The sequence below is a fragment of the Bolinopsis microptera genome, chromosome 8 (genome assembly GCF_026151205.1).
Source record: "Bolinopsis microptera isolate Bmic1 chromosome 8, MBARI_Bmic_1.0, whole genome shotgun sequence".
Taxonomy (NCBI): Eukaryota; Metazoa; Ctenophora; class Tentaculata; order Lobata; family Bolinopsidae; genus Bolinopsis; species Bolinopsis microptera.
The window spans coordinates 9,396,738-9,419,380 of NC_087079.1; the positions used below are offsets into that span (position 1 = coordinate 9,396,738).

General features: G+C 38.0%; 2 protein-coding genes across 4 annotated transcripts in view; one reads left to right on the forward strand and one right to left on the reverse strand.

Moving 5' to 3' along the window:
- LOC134819580 (uncharacterized) overlaps positions 1-22,643 on the reverse strand; it is a 776,807-nt gene that overhangs the window by 434,909 nt on the left and 319,255 nt on the right. The window lies entirely within an intron of this gene.
- LOC134819572 (ectopic P granules protein 5 homolog) overlaps positions 1-22,643 on the forward strand; it is a 63,693-nt gene that overhangs the window by 7,107 nt on the left and 33,943 nt on the right. For both annotated transcript variants that reach the window (XM_063829580.1, XM_063829581.1), the window contains exons 8-16: positions 2,434-2,555; positions 2,919-3,044; positions 3,822-3,983; positions 4,465-4,571; positions 4,965-5,094; positions 16,534-16,606; positions 17,481-17,650; positions 21,499-21,581; positions 21,757-21,846. In XM_063829580.1, the coding sequence (XP_063685650.1) occupies positions 2,434-2,555; positions 2,919-3,044; positions 3,822-3,983; positions 4,465-4,571; positions 4,965-5,094; positions 16,534-16,606; positions 17,481-17,650; positions 21,499-21,581; positions 21,757-21,846 (1,063 nt within the window). The remainder of the gene's footprint in view (positions 1-2,433; positions 2,556-2,918; positions 3,045-3,821; positions 3,984-4,464; positions 4,572-4,964; positions 5,095-16,533; positions 16,607-17,480; positions 17,651-21,498; positions 21,582-21,756; positions 21,847-22,643) is intronic.

Here is a 22,643-nt window from a genome sequence, read left to right on the forward strand (position 1 = left end):
TACCTGGATTACCAGACCTCTTCTTTTCCTCAACAATCAAACCAAGTTGTTCATATCGCATTTGGTGGGCGATGTTAGTACATATCGAGTTGTATTCAATCACAATACGACACAATGCAATACGTGTATATTATATTATGGCCCTTAAAGTTAATGAGGTATATGAAACATTCTATACCGTACACTTCTCGTTTCTCCCGTGAGAGGCCCGGTATGGAGAGGTTTTACAGTTTATCACGAAAACGTCTACTTGGCCTCATGACTCTTTGACAGCTCAAAGAAGGCAAGAAAAGACCAGAAAGCTTAAAATGTCAACTCGCTCTTTTCAATGCTCTTCGATCTGTCCCACATTAATCCCGAGCTGATCATCATGGGCCCCGAATATCGTGCGGAAAGAACCTGTATTTTTACTTCACAACGTCCGGATTTCAAATCAACATCCTCAATAACATTAACAATCCTTCCTGATCAGGATCTGTCTCTATTAGCAATTTCCAAAATATCCTGACTCTCTTGGAACATTTCACTGAATGAATTATTACCGGTTCTTTACCAGTACCACCCCTTGCCCCACGCTCGTATCTAAATCTTATCCTTGCCCGTACGTTACCCTTGTTGATTTTACTTTTAGCCGACCCTGACATATGGGGGTGATTTTATCCCGCATAGCAAATGAAGCGGTATGCAGTACAATACAAAACAAGTCACAGTAGATGTCGGAAGGAGTATTTACACTTGCTTCCTGCACCTGGCTGTTCCTTAGTTTCCCCGGTCTGTTCTTGCCTTCTTCGAACTGTAAATGAGCCATGAGGCCAGTATACTTTTTCGTGATTAACTGTAAAACGTCTCTATACCGGGTTTCTCACGGTATTAAGCGTTTCATAAACCTCATTAAGAGCCATATAATATACACGTATTGTGTCGTACTGTGATTGAATACAGCTTACATCGCCCACCAAATGCGATATGAACAACTTGGTTTGATTGTTGAGGAAAAGAAGAGGTCTGGTAATCCAGGTAGGCCGGTTTAGATTAGCACAATTGACGGTACAGAGAGGTTTTATTTATTACAAATGTGATTATCTTAACCACACTGATTCATCATTGAAATCAATAAAATGATAGTACAGCAGGCTATCGTTTCGTCTTTCGATCTTGACTGTACCATTGGTGCAGTTTCTGTGAAAATCGATAAGGCTGTATTGTAATTAGTTATGAAACTCTTATATCGTATGGTTAACGTTTTTCAGTTTCAGACATTTCCACTTAGTAATTCCTGATTACTAAAATCTGCCGCGATTTACTGAACTCCAACTACAAATATTGGTGATTTAAGTATTCTTGAAACGAAAAATTCACTAAGTTATTTTTGAAAAGCATTTTTCTCCGCGTTTCATGCAATTTGATCACTTTTGGCGGAAAAAAATATTTTGAATTTTCGAAATTTTTCCAAGTCTCGAAAAAAAATGTAAGTGAACAATTTTCAAAGTTTTTCTAAAAACTACTTTTCTCCGTGTTTTAAGCTATTCCGATCATTTTGAGCCAATAAAAATTTTTTAGAATTTTGCTAATTAGCTAATTGATAATTATCCAATTAAATGATTCTCTGACGTAAAAATTGTTAGAACAAAAGTTTTTCTTCATAGTAATATGAACACACTCAATTGATCCACAACCTTTTAAGATGTTCACAACTAAAGATATTCGACAAACAAGAAAGGTGGTAAAAAGTGGTAAAGTGGCAAAAAGTGGCCTTAAGACACGTGGAAAAGTTTGGAAAAGTTGGTCAGCCATAGAGGGCACCTATTAGGATTCAAAAACGTCAAAAATCCTCTGAAAGCTTCGTGTGTCAGCAGATAGATTTTTTCAGACGGATTTGTCTGTACTATTAATTGATGGTTTTGTACCACAAAATATGTTACATAAAATGGCTTGAGAAGAACGGCAAGATAAGAGTTACGGGGCTAGCTCTCTCTCTCTCTGCATATGTAGCGTATATATACTACATGGCGTATATATTACATGGCGTATATATTACATGGTTATATAATACTATAAACTTATTAGGGGAGGGAGTGCTCAAACGGTCTGTTTGGACTGTAGAGAGAGTTCATACTTTCATACGACAATGTAATGCATGTTCACAAATATGATAGGCTGGTGTGGTGCATGGTGTTAAGGGTTAAATTCTATTGATTATTGATTAAGAATAACTATCTTTTAAGCATACTATTGGATACGTGAGGGCACTCCGAATAGAATTGCTCGCCTAATCCGGGTTTTGACTCAGCGGGTAATTACTCCTACCCTTTTTAACTGCGGCAGTGAAATCCCGGCCGTAGGCCGGGTTACACTAGTTATTTATAAACATGTTAAAAAGTTTAAACCCTCCTGAAGTAAAGGCAGTAACTAACTAAATATTGTTTACCACAGGTTTCATAGTAAGCAAGTTATCAGCAGCCTACAACAGCAGTATAAGCGAGGGTAATCTCTGTATGAAGTTCTGGACTGATCTGTTCCTTGCTATTCCCAACTTCCACTCTGACATGTCCATTGTGAGTAATTAGTGGGATTAAAGAAGGTTACTGTAATTTCGGGTAACACACGCGGTACCACGGTAACATGTTAAACACAGCGGTGATTGTATTAAAGTAATTGATATCAAGATCACGCCTGACAATACGTGATTGTTCATCATCGATTAGGATCGGGACCAAATATTATCCTCTAAGATTTCGATTAAATACTTGAAATGTTTTGTTTTAATTAATTGAAATGTTTTGTTTTAATTTAATAACCCACGGATAGTTATATTGTTCTGAATTCAACTAATAACACCACCACGTTATAAACATAATAAAGTAAACATGATAAAGTAAACACACATCACATACAGTTAACTGTTACATCTCCAACAGGTGTCTGTACTAGACAAAGTGTGTAGTGTGGTGTTCTATTACCATGGTGACGAGGCCTTCTTGGTGGAGGAGTTGAGGGAGTATCTTAACAAGTGTGTGGAGGCTTCTAAACGTAACTCTAGCAAGGTCAGCACTCAGTAATATGTAGATAGTAATATCTACTAACTACTTATATTACTACTCAGTACTTAGTAATGTTATGTAGATATTCCATCTTCTGTGTTTAGGACGTTATGGAGATATGATCTGTTGTCTGTATCCACTATCCATGGAGCTGTACGAGATATTGAGGACTGGTTTACTGTATACCACGTATTATATGATCAATGCTCATGATGTTTTCTGTTTTATTGACTGGATTAGTCTATATTTTAACAATGTATGGACACAGTCAGTGGTTTATATACCCACTATAACCACTATATAACCACTGATAACGGTGTTCATCCTCAGTCAAACTCGGGGCTAATGAGTGTCTCCATCCAGGTCACAATTATTTGAACAGTGTATTTGTGTTCTACTTTAGGAACTTGTAGTAAACCCGCTAGAAGTGTGGCAGTGACTGCTAAATCACTAAATGCTCAATTGCAGTTTTTTTTACTACGTTTAACTAGACTCGAATTCTTAGAGCTGTTATCATTTTTTTGTATTTTGTTAACAGGCTGTAAAGAACAAAATTCTTTGCGGTCCATGAAGCATTTTCAGTGTCAAGTTTTTGTTTTTCGAGTAAATATCGTACAACGTTGTCCTTGTTCGACGACAACGTTGTCCTTGTTCAATGACAACGTTGTGCGATATTTACTAATTTAATAATAATAAGTGACTACTAATTTAATACTAAATTTACTTTTATGAACATTTTAATATGACTGGCATGCAATAATAACATAAACCCTTTTCCAGATATTATCGAACCTAGTGTCGTGGTTCAGTAGTGTTGGAGACGTTTCCTCTCTCCTCCAACCCCTCTCTTCTCCTGGTGAGGTATTCTGGTGGAGTTACTACGTCACTAAGATGGAATGTGCTTCTCAGATAGACTCCGGATTCTTCCAAACTCTTACTGAGGTTAATATTTTGATTCTTACCATGATCAAAATATGTTCAGAGTGACATTTATAATTTGAAATTGTGTACCCGCTATTTTGTTTCGCATGTTTTCTCAGTGTCGCATTAAACCTGTCCTGATTTTTAGCAGAAGTTGCTGGAATATCATTAAGTTGACGTAGAGTAAGGGCACTTCTTAATTAGTGTTTAATGGTCTTATAACGTGTCAACGTAACTTATTAAATCATCAGTTATTAGTAGCGTTGAAAGTTGTGAGTCTTTAGACTAATAAGTACTCCAGGCAATTCTAGAACAGATAAGGGTAAATTTCAATATTTTTGTAGTTCTTAAGTGATTAAGTTAAGTTAAATTCCTTCTGGATTATTCCAAATAATAAAGAACATATCACCTCTCACGTCTAAATATTGTAACTAGTTGACAAGGTTTTTTTAGTGGTGACTGAAAAATAATTCTATTTATAATCTTCAATACAACAACCCAGGTGTTATTCACACATCCTGACGTTACGATTGACATCGCTTTTAGAAGAGCTCTGGCAGAGTTTGAGGAACTTTCTAGTCTTACCATCGGAAATATTGTTATCTACAGGTACATACTACATAGTTACCAAAAATTTTGTTACCAGCTCAGTAACCAGCTTAGTAACCAGTTTAATAAAGCGGGGTGCAGCACATAACCCCGCCAATTTCCGTCTAACGCCGCACTTGCGGAATTAGGCGGGATTACGCGGGATTACGCGGGATTTGGCGGGATTACGCGGGATTAGGCGGGATTTGGCGGGATTACGCGGGATTTGGCGGGATTAGCGGGATTGGCGGGGTTAGGTGTTGCACCCCGCCTTTAATAATCTTAAGTCACTATACAGTATACAATTGATATAATATTCATACCTCTAAGGTATCAATAATAAAACTACTCAATCAGCTAATTAATTATCTAGTTAATTAGTTAATTAGTTAATAAATAACATTACTGTACCAGATGGGGTTCCCTCCTACAATCTGTAGCAATGGATCACCCTCTACTCCCCTACGTCTGGAGGGAATTCTTTAAACTCTACTTCCATCGTATAACCCCTGAAACAGCTGGAGTCGGGTACCGGTACTACCAGGTTTACATTCCACCATTTCAACATTTCAACATTCCAACCCTCATCTTATCCGATTGCGTTACTTTTATATTAACTTTAATACTTATATAAAACTAACTTTTATATTATCTTTAATACTTATATAACTAACTTATATAAGATAAGTATTAAAGTTAGTTAATAGTTATTATATGGACACGTTCATTGAAGTTTGAGGAAATTGGTAAATTTCTAAAACAGCGTTTTTGACGATAGTGGTTTAATTTTAACATATATTAATCTAGCGTGTTCATAAGTTCTGAACATTAGCCACGTGACCCATACTCCCATATGCACTGCTCAAAAATAAAATGTATTGCTTTTAGGCACTATTATGTAAAAAATGTCACATTTTTGTGACATTGTTTACCATAGCTGCCCAATTAGCATTTTTTGGTCTAAAATATAGTATATTAGGTCAATCTAACAATTATGATACAATGTAGGCCTAAAGGGCAGTGATCGAACGGCTTTAAGGCAACATTTCGTAAACTTTGTCACACTCAGAATACGAGACCTCTTTTCTACTGTGAGGTGTCCTCAAAACCCTTTCAACTCATTATTCTTCTGCCAATCATAGCCCTAAAATATGTTGTTTTGAAAAGTTAACAAATACATGCACTTGGCTATTGGGAAATGATGTAAATTCTGTCACATTATATGGAATTTGAAATTTTGGGTGAATTTCCGAAATCATTTATATTTGATTTTGGTTTGGAAGGCGGGAAAACTCTATATGAGGACGTTACACGGATACAGTTGATTGAAGTATAGGGCAGTTGATGTAAACATCGTCACAAAATGATACGAAAACGTAAATGGGCACGTTCATGTTGAAGTTTAAGGATATTGGTAAACCAAAAAAAAATATCGTGTTCAGAAGTTCTGGACATTAGCCACGTGACCCATACTTCCATAATATACACGGCTCAGAAATAAAATTTATTGTTTTTAGGCACTATGATGTAAAAAATGTCACATTTTTGTGACTGTGTTAACCATAGCTGCCCAATTAGCATTTTTTGGTTTAAAATATAGTAGATTAGGTCATTCTAACAATTATGATACAACATTTGGCTAAAGGGCAGGGATCGAACGGTTTTAAGGCAATATTTCGTAAACTTTGTCACACTCAGAATCCGATACCTCTTTTCTACTGTGAGGTGTCCTCAAAACCCTTTCAACTCATTATTTGATGGTTCTTCTACCAATCATAGCCCTAAAATATGTTGTTTTGAAAAGTTAAGAAATACATGCACTTATTGGGAAATGATGTAAATTCTGTCACATTATATGGAATTTAAAATTTTGGGTTAATTGCCGAAATCATTTATATTTGATTTTGGTTTGGAAGGCAGGAAAACTGTATATAAGGACGATGCACGGATAGAGCTGATTCAAGTTAAGGGCAGTTGATGTAAAAATTGTCACAATAATAATAAGGGCAGTTGATATGAAAGAAAATCTATCTAACTAATGCAATGGCTGATGTGACGAAATTTACATTTCTTGACCCTATTTTGAAGAAACATGCCTCGATTAGAATTCAATATTCTTCCAGGAATTATTAGTAGGTTATTATTCAGCAAATCAGAACTCAACTTTAACAATTCTGAGTTTAATTTTACTAAGTTACCGAAATGTGACGAAATTCACTTTTCCTGCCCCAACAGTATAATTTCAATGTGATGAAAAATGGGCACGGGTTTCTATATTTCCTTATCTCTGAATTAATCATTTCAAACTATAATTAGGACTGTTGATGTGAAAGTAAGTGTATCTAAATTTTACAATGACGTATGTAACCAAATTTACAGTTCTTGACCCTATTTTGAAGAACGATACCCCGATTAGAATTCGATATTCTTCCAGGAATTATTAGTAGGTTATTATTCAGCAGATCATCAGAACTCAAGTTTGAAAATTCTGAGTTTGATTATACTAAGTTACCGAAATGTGACGAAATTCACTTTTCCTGCCCCAAAAGTATAATTTCAATGTGATGAAAAATGGGCATTGGTTTCTATACTTCCTTTATCTCTGAATTAAAATAAATAAATAAATAAATTCTAACATTTATTACACGCTTCGACATTAAAATATACCCAACAAAGATGTACATTAAAGTCATTCAAGCGAGACTTAGTGTTGAAATAGCAAGATTATGGACTTTTTAAACAGTTCAGATTTTATGAACAAATATTTGTATGAAGTTACCAAAATTATGCACTTTCATATCAGTTCAGACATTATGGACAAATATTAGAAATATTATCAAAAGCTAGTTGGAAATAAAACGTCTTTAGGGCATTTTTAAAACATTCTACAGATGATAATGATCTCACTGAGTAGGGTAGTTCATTCCAAATTTTTGGGCCACAAAACATAAATGCAGCATCTGTTCGTCTGAAATGAGGAGCAGGAGGAACTTTCAACAAATAAAAGTCATCATCTAGTCTGGAACTTTGTCTTCGTACTTCCCTTAGATTGACGTGTCCTTGTAAGTACTGAGGGGCTATGTTATTAAGACACTTGAAGACCAGAAGTGATATTTTGAACTTAATTCTGAACCGAACAGGCAGAAAGTGGAGCTTTTTGAGGTAAGGCATGATAGGTTCACGTATCTTTTTTCCGTAAAGACCAAAGATAAATCTAGCAGCATTGTTCTGTATCTTTTGTAGCTTATGAAGATTCTTTTCTGTTAGTCCATAATAGACTGAGTTGCAGTAGTCTATGAAACAGAGGATATTGGAGTGAACTAGCTGAACTTTTAGGTCATGGGAAAGCTTCGAACCGATTCTTGCTAAGTCCCTTTGATTCAAATAACATACTTTGGAGACAGCATTTATTTGAGAGTCCAGATTCATTTGGTGATCGAAAAGGAATCCCAGGTTCTTGGCCTTGCTAACAGGGCAGATTGAGAGGTCTCCTAAATCCATTGTCTGGATTGGGCTGACATATGGTCCTATATCAATGAACTCTGTTTTTTCATCATTCAGTTTTAGGAAGTTAACTGTCATCCATTGCTTTATCTCCAGAAAGCAATTTTTCACAGCTGTTAAATCAGGATTAGAACTGTGAACATCAAAAGTAAAGTACACCTGTGTGTCATCTGCATACAAATGTATCGAGAAACCATATTTTGTGACAATTTCTTCAAGATCTCTGGTATACAATATGAACAGTAGTGGTCCTAAAATGGATCCTTGAGGTACACCAATATCCAGATAGCCTTCAGAAGATGTGGCTTTTTTTACTTTAACCTTGAATGTGCGATTATTAAGGTAACATTGTAACCAGCTGAGTGCTAGTTCTGTAATACCATACGCATTCTTGAGTTTCGTAAGAAGGAGGTTATGGTTTATGGTGTCGAAAGCAGCTGATAGATCTAAGAGTAGAAGCACAACATTCGATTTGCTGTCAATCATCATTAGAATATCATTATGTATTTTGGTAACTGCAGTTTCACAACTATGGAATTTTCTATAGCCTGATTGATATGGGGAAAACAGGTTGTTGACATCAGCATATTCATTTAATTGGCAATGAACTACTTTTTCTAGTATTTTGGACAGATAAGTTAGATTGCTAATCGGTCGATAGTTTTTCAGCTCATCAACATCTAAGGTAGGTTTCTTGAGTCCAGGCCTAATAGATGCTTCTTTTAGGGCAGATGGAAACTTTCCGACTCTTAGTGATTCATTCACGATGTAATGGATGATTGGGAGAAGCTCGGGTAAGCAGTTCTTGAAGAGCCACATTGGTATGACATCGAGTACGCTTGATTTATTGGGAAGACTCTTAATTAAGGTTTCAAGGTCTGATAATGAGACTTCCTTAAACTGATTAAGTCTACACTTTGCATTATCTATCGAAGTAGAGTCCTTGGTACCTTGACCGTTTAGGGAAGTGTTTTGAATTTCCTTCTCAATATTAGAGTAAATGGTCTTTACTTTTTGATCGAAGAAAGTCTTGAGTTTGGCAGCCACTTCGATATCTTTACCATTTGGCAATTTGTTGGAGCCATATTCCTTATCTAAAAGTTTATTTATGACTTTATAGGTCCCTTTCGAGTCTCCTTTGCAAGAACTGAGCTGTTTATCATAGTAGCCATCCCTAGCTCGATTGATAGTGATTTCTGCGTCAACACATTTTTCAAAATGAGTAGTTTTAAACTCATCATTCTCTGGATACTTTTTGGCTTTTCGTTTTGCCCTTCTCCTCTCTCTGACAGCAATTTGACATTTATTATCCCAAAAATCAGACTTTTCAGCAGTAAATCGTTTCGTAATAAGTGGGGCATGTTTGTCTAGCACCTGTTCAAGGACATTTTGATAAAGGTTCACAGTCTCGTCTAAGGATTGATATTCAGAAAGGTTAAGCTCTGAACAAAACAGATCTTCCCTGAACTTATCGATGTCAATTTTGCTTAGCTCTCTGACATCTTTTTCTTCATATGTACGAGCTTTATGAAGATCGAATGTGACTGGGACCTGAAAACTTACTAGATAGTGATCAGAGCTGGTTCCAGTGCTTGTCTCTACCATCATATCTGTTACAGACAATGAGTCACTTACACAGCCTAGAGTAAATAACAAGTCCAGTGTCCCGCCGGAGATGTGAGTAGGAGAGTCGACATGCTGAAGGAAGCCTTTGCTCTCACAAAGAGCAATAAAGTTCTGGGCAACATTATTGTTCAGGTCTTCAACATGGAAATTAAAGTCACCACAAATAATTGGAGATCCAGTTTTAAGCAGAAGATTGTCCAGGTATCCATCAAAGTCATCCATAAACTTAGATATTTTTGTTTCATCATATTTCGCTTTGGCCTGAGTGCTGCGATAAACTACACATAGCCTGATAATCTCACCAGCAGTTTTAATGACACATTCAAGTACTTCAAAAGATGAATATTTAGTAACATCATTGCGTACAGGCGATATCATTTTGGGGTTGAAGAGAAAACCAACACCACCTCCCCTACCTCTTCGAGGGGCACTGATAATATCGAACCCAAAATCACGGATTTCGGCAAACTTTGCCCGATCATTAGTTTTTAGCCAAGTTTCCGTGATACAACAGATAGAAATCGAGTTATCTTTAAGCATTTCTAGTACGCCACAAGTTTTGTTGCATAGAGACCTTGCGTTGAAACAACCAATAGAAAGCTGTGATTTCTGTCGATTAGCACCTAATTTCACATTACGTTTTTTGAAATAAAATCAGTGTTAGCAGCAATACGTTTAGTTTCTCTTACCAACACAGGACAATCGTAAGCTGCCGCATTATGTGTTCTTGAATTCTCGGCATCATTAGTGTGTGTTGAAGCCAAACATCGAGCACAGGCATGTTTGTCCTTCTTCTGCTTAAATTGGCATGCTGAAGACCGGTGACTTCCCATACAGTACATGCAGGTAGGATGTTTATTTGTTTTGACTTCATTACAGTCAACAGAAGTGTGTCCAATCATTTGACAATGATAACACTGTTTGATGTAGAAGCGATCAGTTACTTTGTATCTGCGACTACCTAAATAGAGAGATCCTTGTTGTTGGTTAAAGAGGACTCTATAGACAGATGGTGATAGTTTGATTCCAATAGTGAGCTCTATGCGTTCCTGCTTATCGTTGGTGAAACGTTTTATCTTATTGAGATAGACAATACTGATAGTGTGCCCTGCTTCATACAAATCTTTGATGGACGAGTTTTTCTCCACAATTTGGGCGACTAAGTGGTTCTTTTCAAGATCCCTAAGTTTATCGGCATCATTCCCTACAGCTGTAGTGTCTATATCGTCAAGAACTTCAGAAGAAACACCATAAATAGTAACTTTTGGCAGCATTTTGTTGCCATTCTTAGACTGATATCCATACGAATCTAAGGTATTTCCATCATTGAGAAGTGAAGTAGCCTTATCACGAATTTCAGCATTAGGGAAGCCAATTGAAACTTTCTTGTTGTTTTCATTACATCTGAGAAATACTACTTGACTGCTCTTTAATTTATCAGTAGCAAATTTTTTCACATTCGTCATTGTTGCAGCATTTACCGATTGTTCTTCTTTCGGGGACAGAATTAGAATCTCGGGTGATGAAGGTTGTGTACGTGTTGGAGCAATTGGAACATGTGGTGGTTGAGCAGATGGTGTGGAACTGTTTGAGTCGGTAAACAAGCTGGAATAGAGAACGTCCTTTGTATGAGAAACAGTACCAGATTTTGTTACAACAGTGTTTACTTTATTGTCAATAACATCATTGATATTTTTCGTGAGGTCTTCTTTTAAAGATGAAAACTGTTCAGCAAATTGTTTCATAAAATCAACCTGATCTGAGGATCGCTCTTGAGCTCTCTCAGGTTTCTGGGACAGTTGTTCCTTCAGCAAGGTTTTAAGTTCAGACATCTCTTCCCTGAACTCCAAATTTATGGCATCTATTTTATTATCTAACAATCCTACCCGATCTACGGTAGTAGCAGCCCTCTTTTCCTCCTCAGCAGTACTACAATCATTACAGATAAATAGAAAGCGACCAAATCGTTTAGCATAAGATGAAGTGTTGTTCACAGCATGAGACAGGTGAGCAGTAAAAACCGTGGGCGCACTGACATTGCAAGTTTCATCACAGTTGATAGCATGAAAACTGTCCTTACACCAAAAACACTGTACAATGTCGGTACTTTTGACAACCTCATCATTCGAACAAGCTTTACATAAACCGTTGACGAGAAGATTCTTTGCAGAGTTATGAGCAGACTTTTCCATTGCAATTGTGTATTTGTACTTGTATAGATGTACAAAGGTAAAGTACAAACACCGTGCAGTAGCAGTGCAGTGGCAGTTAAAATTTCCGATTAAACAGAGATAAGGGAGCTCTGTTTTTCAACACGTAACAAAACTACAAACTCATTAATCATTTCAAACTATAATTAGGACTGTTGATGTGAAAGAAAATGTATCTAAATTTTAAAATGACGTATGTGACGAAATTTACATTTCTTGACCCTATTTTGAAGAACCATACCCCGATTAGAATTCAATATTCTTCCAGGAATTATTGGTAGGTTATTTTTCAGCAAATCAGAACTCATATCACTAATTTACCGAAATGTGACGAAATTTACTTTTCCTGCCCCAACAGTATAATTTCAATGTGATGAAAAATGGGCATGGGTTTCTATATTTCGTGTATAAATCCATTCCAACTATAATAAGGGCAGTTGATATGAAAGAAAATCTATCTGACTAATGCAATAGCTGATGTGACGAAATTTACATTTCTTGCCCCTATTTTGAAGAATCATACCTCAATTAGTATATAATGTTACTTTATCACCATCACTATGTCGATAAATTAGTTATTTTGCCAACATGGAGCAAATAAAGTTATAATATTTTTTTTTGTGACGAAATTTACAAATTTTTACCCTGTTCAGGTGTTGAAATTTATCCAATGTTAACATATCACTGCCATATAATAATTTATATGACCGGCGTATGGTTGAAATATTGTTAATTGATCCATAGTACGTAATATAGGGTGTTTAAGTTGGTATACTAATATTTACTCAATTTCACACATGTTGAGATATCATACAAATTTATGTGACTAAATTTACCTATTTCTGCCTTCTGTATTTGTATTTGCCTATAACAATGAAATATGTGAACAATTCCAAACACATTCAGCTCACAAAATAATGCTAGACTATTCGGCATTTCTTGTCAGGATATCATAAACATCCCTCATATAAATTTCTTAAATGTGTGACAGAGTTTACATGGTGCTACCATTTAAGGAAAAAAGTCGCTAAATATGTAGATAATAGTCATATATACAGCTATTCTATGAATTGGAAATTCGAAAATTTGGTCAAACACGGCAACAAGGGGTCCATATAAACTCCGTCACGTTTTTATAGTGTGACAAAGTTTACAACTCACTGCCGGCCGCATTTAAGCGATATCTTATCGTCTGATAAAGATATCGTTATGCGACAAAGTTTATCTAGAGGATGAAACGATTATCTTAGGGTTAGAGGGTTCATATAGTTTCATAGTGTGACACATTTTACATCATCGTGCCATTCAGTAGGGTCACTAATAATTACCAATATCCTCAAACTTCAATGAACGTGTCCATATATATTATATATAATATATATATAATAACTAACTTTAATACTTATATAATACCCTGGCCCTTATATATTATTAACTGATTTCTCAGTGTATCTTTGAGACAGTTATGAGTTCAAAGTTTTCTTCTACTTCCTTACTGAGCCTAGCTTCACTGAATGCAAAAGGGCTCTCTAAGACGGAGAAACAGGAAGAACTCGGAACGGATTGTTTTGAATATAGTGTTGATATCTTGTGCGTTCAAGAGACAAAAGTCAAAAAATCATTCCACTAGATATCTCAGAAACAATTACAAATTGATCATGATGGAGCAAAATCAAGGACGACATGGTGGACTAGGTTTCATCATAAGTCCTAGATTACTACCTTATGTCACAGACTATCAGTATACCTCAGACCGGGTTTCCTATATTAATGTCGTCATTCCTTCTAATCTTTCATCCCATCCTAAAAATATCAGAATTGTTAACGGGTATGGCCCGACTAATCCTAAAGCAGAAGGAAACCCTGCCCTTCTTAGAAAGTTCTACAGAGAACTCACCCATGCTATTTCAGTTCCTGCATCTCATGAATTGTTTGTTTGTGGTGATCTCAACAGTAAGTTGGGAACCTTATCTCCTTTGGACTATCAGTATGGTGTAACAGAGTATATGGGCAAGTTTGGAATGGGTACAAGGAACTTCAATGGTGAACATTTATTAAACTTCATGTGCTTAAACAAACTGTTTGCTACCAACACCTATTTTGATCATCCTTGTAGACATCGAACTACTTTCTCTATGTGTATTTCTGCCAAAGGTCGCCCTAAAGGTAGCAAACTTACTCGTCCAGTCTTTGCCCAATTAGATTACATTTTGTGCAGAACACGCAGCAGATTCATGTTCCAAGATTGTAGATCATATGGCGGTCTTGCTACTAACTCAGACCACAGACTCGTTGCTTGTAAGATCAAACTAGCCCCCTACTACAAAATCTTTCCCACAAAAAAGATAAGTTCAGTAGTTAAGAGATATAACAACTCCCTGCTCACCACTGACCTTCCCACCAAAGTTAAATACCAACTTTCAGTCGAACAGAAAGTCAACAACTCTCAGGTAACATCAAACCCTAATGATGATCTCACTAACCTGATGGATGTCCTTAAGACAACTGCTGATGAAGTAATCGGGACCCTACCACGCTCCAGAAACCGTAACTTCAGTAGTGACTCGACTGTTGAAGCCCTTGTAAAAGAGAGACAAACCCTGCAAGCTGCACTTAACTGTAACAACAAAGTTGCTGACAGAACTCAAGTCCGTACAAGGATCAACAGGTTACAGAAAGACATCCGTAAGCATCTCAAGAACCTTGCTGACACACGTGCCGATGACATCGCTCGAACCATCATGTCAACAGATGACACAAGGCAGATGTTTGAAGCTGTGCGTACTCTAGCTGACACTAAGCCCAAAGCTACTATCAGTGTCCACAATGAAGATGGTAACTTTGTTGCCACAGATGCTGGTAAAGCTCAAGTGATCAGAGACTACTACGAAAAGCAGTTCACATGTGAGGATGAACCACTTCAAGCATTTATAGGGGATGGACGCTGCCTAGACATACCCATCACATGTGATGAAGTAAAGAAAGCCGCCCAATCTCTCAAGAACAACAAAGCCACTGGTCCAGATAAAGTCTACAACGAGTGGTTGAAAAATGCTGGTACAAAATTCTGGTCAAAATATGCCGAGATCATCAATAGCGCATTGGAGACCAATTCATTTCCTGATGTTATAGGTGAAGCCATCATCACCCCCTTACCGAAACCTCGCAAACCAGCTGGTCCCGTCATTAGTCTACGACCTCTATGTCTATCAAATGGTGCTCGTAAGATATTATCCATGATTGTACTGAAGAGAATTGAAAACAAAGTTGATGCTTTCACTGGTAGCACGCAGGCGGGGTATAAACATGGTAGAAGTTGTGGTGATCTAGTGTGGGCTGAGCGGATGTTGATATCAGTTGTCACGCGTAAACACTTCCAGTATCACAAGATGGGCATAGATATGTCTCGAGCATTTGACACAATCAAACGCCAGACAATACTCGACCTTCTTGTCAAAGCTGGATGCACAGACGACGACCTCAGACTAGTAAGACTCCTCTTAACCAACACCATGCTCAAGGTCAGAGTGGAAGGAGAACTATCTGCTGTATTTGAGAGTCTTCTTGGGTCCTTTCAAGGCGACAGTCTCTCCGGCAAGCTTTTCACTCTTGTCCTGGCAGGAGCTCTTATAGAACTACGCCATCGACTTGCAGAGTCTCCCCCACACATACCCAATCCCCCTATTTCAAATGAAGGTATGCCACTGGAGTCAGCGTATTCAGATGATTGTAACTTCATGAACGTGGAAAAAGAATCCTTAGAAGCTATCCTACCAATAGCTAAGGAAGTCTTCAAGGAGTTTAACCTGTTCATTAACACAGAGAAAACAGAATTTACCCATGTTTTCCTCGCTCCTGTTGGGGAAACAATCCCTGGTCGTGATGATACCATGTTACGTGGAAATGAAGATTGGCGGAAGAGTAAGATTCTCGGGTCATTGTTGTGTAGTGAAAGTGATATAGCTGCTCGATGCATTGCTGGGAACAATGCCTTCTATAAGTTCACCAAGATCTGGTCTCAGCAGAATATCTCCGTTACCAGAAAGATAGCAGTATACGAAGCCCAAATTGTATCAATCATCATGTACAATTGCAGTAGTTGGTGTCCTACTGCAAAGTCACTAGAAAAACTAGACATTTGCCATAGAAAACACCTTAGATCATTACTGAACATTTATTGGCCTCATGGAACAATATCCAATGCAAACTTATACCTAAGATGTAACTCAGTAAAGCTATCAGATCGTGTCCCTAAAGCAAGGTGGAAGCTCCTAGGTCATATCTTGCGTAGTGCTGATGATTCCCCCGCTGCATTAGCGTTAAAGTTTGCTGTCACAACAAACTGTAAAGGGCGCGTCGGTGCGCATCGTAAGAATTTGTTCAAGATTATTGTGAATGATTTGACCCGTAGAGGTTTAAAACTTAACTCTTTGAATGATCTTAATAAGCTTAAGATATTAGCCGATGATAGAGTTGCTTGGAGAAACAAATTTTCACTCTAGCTGTCTTGATCTGTACTGATCACCATTTTAGGATGACTTGATTTCTTTTAGGGGTTTTGAATATTTCAATGGTGTAAACAGTTTCTTAATAATCTTTGAGAACTGGTAATGAGTGATAAAATGTAGAACACTCAATTTCAGGGGATGTTCCAAGTGCGAGAGATCAGAGCGATGAAACAAAGACTGACCGACACCTCCCAGTTCTTTGAGTTAGGTAAGTGTGACTCGTATTGTGTGACGGAGTACCTTTATCAATATTCATGTAACATTCCGAGGTGTAAACAACATAACTCGACCTATTAGGGTGTGTGTTGTAGACCAAGCAACAATGAACAAATCTCCATAATCAGTGAACCACACCCTAATACCATAATATATTGGGCAGATGGTCGGACCTATATTATATAAGACAAGAGATTCTTAGCCATCTTAGGACGCGAGGAAAGTTAGGATTCCTCGGACTACATTGAATTATTTCCTTCTGTAACGCACAGAACAAATATCATTACGAATCCAACAAGAATTTCGCCGCGGTTACACCACGCACGATTAATTTTCCCTGCTTAAAGTTAAACCGTTAATATTTGCAACGAAAAGTTAATTTTATCGATTGATAAAAATTAGATATTGGATTATTTTGTTGTTAAAAAGTTGCAATATTTTCATCGTAATTTGTCATTGCGCGCGTGCAGGATTGCATGTACTCGAATATTTAGTACGCCGCGCACAAATTTTGGGCTAACTTAATTTGAACGGCATCGTTTGACAATTGAAATTCGCGTTGGATACTGCAATTAACTAACACATGCCGAGCGTCGCGCGCAGCATAACAGACGCTTCCTTTACGCATAATTATAGGGGAGTGGTCTATATTGCGAAGGAGCAGACTTTTGTCGTCACCGCAGGTCCATCGGGATAGCTCATATATCCAAACCCGATTACTTATTCCCTACGATCTTTTTGCCTTCGGCAAGAGCAGGGAAAAAAATCACGAAACAATATAACTGAACACACAGTACACGTGCCCCTTGGCCTTACACGTGCATAACACGTGCCCCTTACACGTGCATAACACGTGCCCCTTGCAGACGACACGGAGGAAGACATCACGGAGGACATGCTGTTCCGTTCCAAGCTGTCTCACTTCTTCATGTCTCTGTCTCTGTGGACGGATGAGACACGTCTCCACGAGGCGAACTTGTTCGTACCCGGGCTTCCTCAGCAGTACAGTGGCAGCAAACTAGCTGACATCCTACAGGTACCGTGTTATTACTGGTACTATTTTTACAGTACAGTGGCAGCAAACTAGCTGACATCCTACAGGTACCGTGTTATTACTGGTACTATTAGCAAACTAGCTGACATCCTACAGGTACCGTGTTATTACTGGTACTATTAGCAAACTAGCTGACATCCTACAGGTACCGGGTTATTACTGGTACTATTTTTACAGTGCACTACTGGTAGTTACTAGCTGACATCCTACAGGTACCGGGTTATTACTGGTACTATTAGCAAACTAGCTGACATCCTACAGGTACCGTGTTATTACTGGTACTATTTTTACAGTACACTACTGGTAGTTACTAGCTGACATCCTACAGGTACCGGGTTATTACTGGTACTATTTTTACAGTACACTACTGGTAGTTACTAGCTGACATCCTACAGGTACCGTGTTATTATACTGGTACTATTTTTACAGTACAGTGGCAGCAAACTAGCTGACATCCTACAGGTACCGTGTTATTACTGGTACTATTTTTACAGTACACTACTGGTAGAAACTAGCTGACATCCTACAGGTACCGGGTTATTACTGGTACTATTAGTGGCAGCAAACTAGCTGACATCCTACAGGTACCGGGTTATTACTGGTACTATTTTTACAGTGCACTACTGGTAGTTACTAGCTGACATCCTACAGGTACCGGGTTATTACTGGTACTATTTTTACAGTACACTACTGGTAGTTACTAGCTGACATCCTACAGGTACCGTGTTATTATACTGGTACTATTTTTACAGTACAGTGGCAGCAAACTAGCTGACATCCTACAGGTACCGTGTTATTACTGGTACTATTTTTACAGTACACTACTGGTAGAAACTAGCTGACATCCTACAGGTACCGGGTTATTACTGGTACTATTTTTACAGTACACTACTGGTAGTTACTAGCTGACATCCTACAGGTACCGGGTTATTACTGGTACTATTTTTACAGTGCACTACTGGTAGTTACTAGCTGACATCCTACAGGTACCGGGTTATTACTGGTACTATTAGCAAACTAGCTGACATCCTACAGGTACCGTGTTATTACTGGTACTATTTTTACAGTACACTACTGGTAGTTACTAGCTGACATCCTACAGGTACCGGGTTATTACTGGTACTATTTTTACAGTACACTACTGGTAGTTACTAGCATGGCTTCCGATCGGGGAAAAGTTGTCTCACTCAGCTGCTTCATCATTTTGATGACATCATCGAGGCGTTATCAAATGGTGACGACATGGACGCTATATACTTGGATTATGCCAAGGCCTTTGATAAAGTAGATCATCAACTTCTTATCAAAAAACTGCAGCTATATGGTTTTCATCCCAAAATCATCATCTGGATCGAGTCATTTCTTACAAATAGAACTCAACAAGTTGTTGTAGATGGTCACATGTCTATCATTGCTCTTATTATGAGTGGTGTCCCCCAAGGAACAGTTTTAGGTCCCATACTGTTTTTAATATTCATTAATGACATTGCTAGCTGCGTGTTGCAACGTTAAGATGTTTCGCTGACGACACAAGAATTTGCAGATCCATCAGTGATTCACATAATGTTACTGAGCTTCAGTCTGATCTTGACAAAGTCACTGAGTGGTCATCAAGAAACAACATGGCACTACATGAGGATAAGTTTGAGTACATATGCCATCTTGCCAACAAACGTAATCCTCTCTATGAGCTTCCTTTTGTCCATGAACAGTTCCAATACAGAACATCAACTGGTACTATACTCAGTCCTGTGGATCAGCTCCGTGATCTCGGTATAACAGTATCCAGTGATACGTCCTGGACATCACATATAATACGATCTAGTTGTGATAAAGCGAGGAAGATGGCAGCATGGGTATTCAGTGTCTTCCACTCTCGCAATACTGGTGTTATGTTAACACTATACAAGTCACTAGTCCGTAGCCACTTAGAGTATTGCTCTCCTCTGTGGAATCCGGCGAAAGTGTATGAAATTCAGGAGCTTGAAAGTGTACAAAGAACTTTCACTTCAAAGATCCATGGTTTACAGCATCTCCATTATTGGGATCGCCTAAAAACCCTGTCCCTCATGTCACTTCAGAGGCGCAGAGAACGTTACATTGTCATGCACATGTGGAAAATCCTACATGGTTTCACATCCAACGACCTTGAAGTACAGTTCACAGTAAATCCACGATTGGGTACCCTTGCTAAGGTTCCAGCTGTCCGTACAAAAAGCTCAGCTGCTCACCAGACTCTATATGAAACATCATTTGGTGTAATGGGTCCCAGACTCTGGAACTGTATACCTTCGCACATACGTGCAGTCTCCAAACATGATGGCTTCAAGCATCATATGACGGCATTCATGCTTTCCTTGCCGGATAAACTGCCAATCCGGGGCTTCACATCACCGAACTCCAATTCTATACTGGACTGGCGTAACGATCGAGAGGCATCTTCTCTCTGGGGTGGTCAGCAACTCTGATGGCCTGTCGAGTTTCGACGAAGCAGATCAAAGGTATCAAAGGTAAGGTACAGGTACCGTGTTATTATACTGGTACTATTTTTACAGTACAGTGGCAGCAAACTAGCTGACATCCTACAGGTACCGTGTTATTACTGGTACTATTTTTACAGTACACTACTGGTAGTTACTAGCTGACATCCTACAGGTACCGTGTTATTACTGGTACTATTTTTACAGTACACTACTGGTAGTTACTAGCTGACATCCTACAGGTACCGTGTTATTACTGGTACTATTTTTACAGTACACTACTGGTAGTTACTAGCTGACATCCTACAGGTACCGTGTTATTACTGGTACTATTTTTACAGTACAGTGGCAGCAAACTAGCTGACATCCTACAGGTACCGTGTTATTACTGGTACTATTTTTACAGTACACTACTGGTAGTTACTAGCTGACATCCTACAGGTACCGTGTTATTACTGGTACTATTTTTACAGTACACTACTGGTAGTTACTAGCTGACATCCTACAGGTACCGTGTTATTACTGGTACTATTTTTACAGTACACTACTGGTAGTTACTAGCTGACATCCTACAGGTACCGTGTTATTACTGGTACTATTTTTACAGTACAGTGGCAGCAAACTAGCTGACATCCTACAGGTACCGTGTTATTACTGGTACTATTTTTACAGTACACTACTGGTAGTTACTAGCTGACATCCTACAGGTACCGTGTTATTACTGGTACTATTTTTACAGTACACTACTGGTAGTTACTAGCTGACATCCTACAGGTACCGTGTTATTACTGGTACTATTTTTACAGTACAGTGGCAGCAAACTAGCTGACATCCTACAGGTACCGTGTTATTACTGGTACTATTTTTACAGTACAGTGGCAGCAAACTAGCTGACATCCTACAGGTACCGTGTTATTACTGGTACTATTTTTACAGTACAGTGGCAGCAAACTAGCTGACATCCTACAGGTACCGTGTTATTACTGGTACTATTTTTACAGTACACTACTGGTAGTTACTAGCTGACATCCTACAGGTACCGGGTTATTACTGGTACTATTTTTACAGTACACTACTGGTAGTTACTAGCTGACATCCTACAGGTACCGTGTTATTACTGGTACTATTTTTACAGTACACTACTGGTAGTTACTAGCTGACATCCTACAGGTACCGGGTTATTACTGGTACTATTTTTACAGTACACTACTGGTAGTTACTGGTATTTTACAGAGACCAGGTAGATGACGTACTATTCACATAATATACCTATGGTATAATATGTGATTCACATTATCTCATAAACATGGCATGTTGTAATGTCATGATTCCTAAAATATTATTTGGCAGGGAAATGACTCTCCATGGGACGATATGGTTAATTTTGGTCAGATAGAGCAAGACATTGGGAGCAGAGCAGCGGAGTGGACCAGGTATATTGTCACGTGACATATTTGTGTGGTATTTGTTTCAGTTAGTGAGAATGGGACTGTGATCTTCCTCGCATTCTTACGAATAGAAGTCATTTCTTGTAGTAGATTGTATAATGTATAATTTATAAGTAATGTACAATGTATATTGAGTAATGTGACAGTACCCACTTTTCAGGTACTCAGGAAGGAGGTATAGTCCCAGACGCGGCTCCAAGCCTGAGGAAACAGCCACATATCTTGTTAGCTTACTGTACGGTTATGTTAGGTACGTACCTACTCTTATTTTGTTTTCTTTCATCATGATCTTACCACGGGGGCATTAATTATGACGTCATAAGGAACATCAATGTATAAATCCACATGAAATGAACTGTATCACAATATATTGTCATAAATTATGACGTCTACTCGTCAGTAATCACGTTATTTCGCCTTTTTGCTACTCAAAACCAGAAATTTTATATATAAAAATAATCGAATTTTCGGCACTCATTAGCCTTTTATGTACACTAAGATTGATCTATCAACTCATCAACTGCAACTCTTGAAACAATTTTTCTTATTTTTCTTCATGATCTCTATCCGATGCTGTAACTTCGACTCATATCATGTATATCTTATCTAGCGATAAACTCGTACACTGTGATGGAACGATGCTGAGTTTTGATAGACATCTATTAGTATTGCAACATGTTCGCTTGCTATTTTGTTTTTCTGGGCGCTTCACTTTCGACCATAGGACAGTTTCTACTTTCTACTTTTTACTTTCTAGATAATTTGTTGCAAGTCACAAAACCTCAATAATCGTATTTACTGTTTCCTTTCCCCAAACTCCGCAGTAAATCAGAGTTTTACTGAGTCTTTCTGCGAATGCCACTCACGTTGTAATTCTCCATACCTGTTCTCAATACATTATGTAAGGTAGATTATATTACATAATAATTTGAATATAATCTACTTAATATAATATATTATGTATAAGGCAAAGGATTGGTTTTGAAATTCAATCCTGGCACAAAAAGTGTTCATTACTCCTGTTATGTCATGGGTTTTTCCACGAAC